General features: G+C 41.6%; 1 protein-coding gene across 1 annotated transcript; it reads left to right on the forward strand.

Moving 5' to 3' along the window:
• Positions 1–801: 801 nt before the first annotated feature.
• Positions 802–4,759, forward strand: LOC139392688 (small ribosomal subunit protein uS9). The gene is made up of 6 exons (XM_071140857.1): positions 802–838; positions 929–980; positions 1,867–1,968; positions 4,059–4,155; positions 4,290–4,337; positions 4,571–4,759. The coding sequence occupies exons 2-6, from the start codon at positions 933–935 to the stop codon at positions 4,714–4,716; spliced, it is 441 nt and encodes a 146-aa protein (XP_070996958.1). The 5' UTR covers positions 802–838; positions 929–932; the 3' UTR covers positions 4,717–4,759.
• Positions 4,760–4,970: the final 211 nt, after the last annotated feature.

Raw genomic sequence — 4,970 nt, forward strand, 5'->3', positions numbered from 1 at the left:
TCATGTGCATTAGTAGCAAAATGTATAACTTATTTACATTTGTTTTTACTTACACCTGTATGTTGACTTCTCCATATTGATGTTGGTTTTACATTTTGGCTGACTTTGTACATCCGTTAAGAAATCATCGCGAATTTAATTATGGGGCGTTTCAGCGTCCAGAGGGAAGGAGTTGTATGATCACAAACGAGGGCTAAGGGTCTTAAATTGCTAATTTACCTTGCTTTGCTAATTGTTTGGACAGCAAAGACGGCCTCGGGGATTCCCCCAAGGGAAAAAGGCGAGGGTAAATGGAGGGTGTGTCTATTAATGTGTTTGAAATGCAGCGCCTCTGTGGCGCGGAAAGTGGGAAACCAAAGAGTTAATCTACAATTTCTTTCATCCTCTGAAAAACGTGTTCGTACAGTGGCCTCTTCTGGACATAAATATTTTTCAGTCAGACTATATATATATATATATTTTTTTTTTTCTTTTCTTCTGACAGACAATGTTTAATTAATCAACCATAATTCATTCCGACAATGTAAATGATTTGGGCCATGAATTTCTAATTTAGCAAAAATGTAAATTCATGGGCCAAATTGACATTATGACTAAATTAATTAAACATGTAAAATACAAATATTTTACTTAAATTATCAAAATACGTGATACATTTTGTTGCTACAAAATAAAAATTAATTGTGGAGAAGTTTCAGACCAGATTATCGGCTTTTTCTCTCTGCCTGCAATTGTCGTAAATGCATTGCAAAGCCACAAACTGTCGTGCTACTGCCCCTGATTTTCGGTGTATGAAACCCCCTTTCGGTCTTTTCGTACGGCACTAAAGCTGAAGACGGTATGTTCCCGCTTGAGCTCAGTTACAAATGCAAAAACATAATCTATAAATTATTTTTTGAAGGTAATCATTGTGATTTAATTGTTTCAGAAACATGCCGGCCAAAGGTCCTCTGCAATCTGTCCAGGTTTTCGGACGCAAAGTGAGTAAACTCTGAATTTATTCCACGTGTTGAGCCAACAAACTGACGTTAGCTAGCTAGTTCAGCCATGTTAGCCAAATAGACCAGCAATTTGTATTTGACCCCCCCCCCCCCCCCCCAAATTATACATTTGGAAATGTAAGTGACCGTCAATTTGACAACTTTATTGTCAAACGTCTAAATCTGCCTTGATTGCAGCCAGTGGCATATTGATATGAATAGCTATAAATGTTGCGGCCTGCTAGCTGCGTTAATCATGTAGCTAATTTTATTCCGGAAAGAATGTTCAGCTAAATCAACGCCAATTGTTTGATGTTGTGAGGTAGCTAACGTTTGTTCGCTGATTTATTATGCCACAATACTGCATTAGTTAAACTAGAGTCGTGTTTATTTATTTTTTATTACATCGTCTTTAACTAATTGTACTGTAGCTAGCGAGTTGCCATGACTTGGTCCACTCATCCCTCATGATGTACCTCAGTGTTTGGTTAATACATTGGCTGGCTAATTAGTGTTGCTTATAATAGTACTGTTAATCAGCAATCCCCTGAATGCCTTTTTTGGGGGTGTAAAACATTTGTTTGTATTGTTAATGCTCTGTTTAGCCACACCTGCTTCATAGAAAAGTGCACGTGTAATTAGTGAAAACCTAGCAAATGGTTGTGAACATTTCTGTATATTTTGGGGCGGCAGATAGCCTAGTGGTTAGTTTTGGGCCAGTAACTGAAAGGTTGCTGGATCGAATCCCTGAACCGACAAGGTCTAAAAAAAAATCTCGTTCTGCCCATAACAAGGCAGTTAACCCACTGTTCCCATGTCATTGTAAATAAGAATGTGTTCTTAACTGACTTGCCTAGTTAAATAAAGGTTACACATCTCTTTGCAGAAAACAGCCACCGCTGTTGCTCACTGCAAGAGGGGGAATGGCCTTATCAAGGTGAATGGCAGACCCCTTGAGATGATTGAGCCAGCCACACTCCAGTACAAGGTGAGTCCTTAAAGGCAGATTTAAATGGACTGTTGTCCAAAATAAGGGATTTGCTCTTCTGCTGATATCTTTATGAACAATACCTTGACTTTTGATATTACAATAAAACAGTGTTGAATGGTGTGGCTATTATTAAGCTTTAGCTAATGCAGGCCTATGATATGAAGGTGGTGCGCCAACTGACTGACAGGTGAACTTGAGGTGAGGAACACTCAGGCCTCCAGTGTTACCCCATAATCTAATTCTTTGAATAAAAACAATGATATATATTCTGTTTGAAAATTAATGCATAAGCCTCCTTTGCGTCTATCTGTAGATGCAATAGCCTTCTGCCATAAAGAAATGCATGTTGGTGTCGTAGCATGCCACCGGCATATCTCGCTGTCTTCTGGGGTTAGTCCTAGTTTTTTTTTTAGGAATAACCCCAGTGTGTTATGACGCCTATGTGTGCAAATCCCTGATACATTTAGTGCTCAAATCTGCCAGCTGAACTGAAAGTAGCCTTAAAAACAATACAAAAAATAGTGTGTAAGGTTTGGCATATGCTACAATCGAAACACACAAGGAATGATGTTTTCCCATTTGGCCAATATCCCTTCTGTATTGAAGCTGGCTGTGCCAGGTCGGATCTGAATACATTTGGATGTCCGGTAAATTTAACAATTTTCCCTGGTATGTTGTCCGGCTACACATTTTCATGAAGGAAACTGAAATCGCGTTGTTTTTATGGAGATTTTAGAATATTCACTCCTGCGTTGTCTTGGCTATGTGCTTAGGGTCATTGTCCTGTTGGAAGGTGAACCTTGGCCGCAGTCTGAGGTCCTGAGCCATCTGCAGCAGGTTTTCATCAAGGAACTCTGAAGTTTGCTGAACTCAGAACTAGTCTCCCAGTCCCTGCTGCTGAAAAACATCCCAACAGCATGTTGCTGCCATAACCATGCTTTGCCATAGGGATGGTGCCAGGTTTCCTCCAGACGTGACACTTAGCATTAAGGCCAAAGAGTTCAATCTTGGTTTCAGACCAGATAATCTTTCTCATGGTCTGAGTCTTTAGGTTCCTTTTAGCAAACTCCAAGTGGACTGTCATGTGCCTTTTACTGAGGAGTAGCTTCCGTATGGCCACTCTACTATAAGGCCTGATTAGTGGAGCACTGCAGAGATGGTTGTCCTTCTGGAGGGTTCTCCCATCTCCACAGAGGAACTCTAGATCTCTGTCAGTGACTATTGGGTACTTGATCACCTCCCTGACCATGGCCCTTCTCCACTGCTTACTCAGTTTGGCCAGCAGGCCAGCTCTAGGAACAGTCTTGGTGGTTCCAAACGTCTTCCATTTTAAGAATGATGGAGGCCACTGTGTTCTTTGCCGTCTTCAATGCTGCAGAAATTTGCTTTGTCATTATGGGATATTGTGTAGATTGCTGAGAATTTTATTTATCCGTTTTAGAATAGGGCTGTAACGTAACAAAATGTGGGAAAAGTCCATTTGTCTGAATACTTTCCAAAGGCACTCTATTTTAAATATTTATAAATATGGCTTCAAAATGTTTAGTCTGTTTACCACTAGCTGATTGTTTGCAGCTGGCTCTGATCTTAGTGTAATGTGACTGGCAGGGAGAGAAGAGCTTGCCTGGTAGTCAGTGAACCCCCAACCTTCTGGCTCATAGACCTGTAGCATTGACTGTGCCACAAACCATGGTGAAGTGGCAGTCGATATCCACGTTTGGAAACACAGGGTTGTCATTTGCAGCAAACATTATTGAGTTAATTCTGGGGGGGGGGGGGGGGGGTCTGTTTATTTACTGTACAAGTGGAGGGTCATGAGGGGGAAGGCATTTTGTTGGTGAGGGGATGCATTTTGACACCTTGAGTTGGACCAGTCCCCTTCTAGTGAATTTGTCCCTTAGGAAAGAGTTGCTAACTATTTCATGTATGTGTACCGTGGCTTCTTTAGAGCTGCTGTTGGTTTACTAAGCCCAAGTTCAACATGGGTCTTCATACAGCTAAATGTCTGGTTGTGTTTACTTGCTGCATGTGTGTCTGAAGGATATAGACATTGTGTGCGTCCTTGACAAAGTTCCTCTCTGTTGTAGCTGCTGGAGCCAGTGCTGTTGCTGGGCAAGGAGCGTTTTGCTGGAGTTGACATCCGAGTCCGAGTGAAGGGTGGTGGACATGTAGCACAGATCTATGGTGACTTGTTTTTACAACTGCTCTACTTCAGTTTAGCTATATCATCTCAGTAGAAACTGATGCCTTGATTTGAAATAACTGTACTTGACTGAATATGTCCGTTTGTCTTACGCTGTGCCTTCTTCTCCTTGCAGCAATTCGTCAGTCCATCTCCAAAGCCCTGGTCGCATACTACCAGAAATGTAAGAGAATAATTTTACTGTACACGAAATAATGCATAATCTTGTTTTCAATGGAATATTGCCTCTGTTGATAAAATATTTGAGTGTTACTTTGGACAAATTTTTGCAGGAAGCAATATTGCTATGTTGGGTTTTAATCCCTTTCGGATGATGGTGGGTGCATGATTGCTGCGTTTCCATTTGGTCAAGAAAAATGGTTCAATAACTAACCCGCCCTTTTAATATCCCGCCAGATGTGGATGAGGCCTCCAAGAAGGAGATCAAGGACATCCTGATCCAGTACGACAGGACCCTGCTGGTTGCCGACCCTCGTCGCTGCGAGTCCAAGAAGTTCGGTGGACCAGGAGCCCGTGCCCGCTACCAGAAGTCTTACCGTTAACCTCTGTACATTTTCATGTAATAAAGTTGAGGGAGAAAATGTTTATGGCCTGTTTCTTTAAACTTGCTTGATGTAATAGTTTCATTAATGACCATCAAGCTCTACTTGGAAAGTGTTTTAAAGGTAGACTGCGATAGGATGTAGATGCAGAAAGTAGCCGGCATATGGGGAATATTTCCACAACCAAGAGCGTTGAAGCAATGAGGCTCAGCTGTTTTGGTCCCGTGGCAACCACGCTGTGAACGGTGTGAAGC

This window comes from Oncorhynchus clarkii, chromosome 33 (genome assembly GCF_045791955.1).
Source record: "Oncorhynchus clarkii lewisi isolate Uvic-CL-2024 chromosome 33, UVic_Ocla_1.0, whole genome shotgun sequence".
Classification (NCBI taxonomy): domain Eukaryota; kingdom Metazoa; phylum Chordata; class Actinopteri; order Salmoniformes; family Salmonidae; genus Oncorhynchus; species Oncorhynchus clarkii.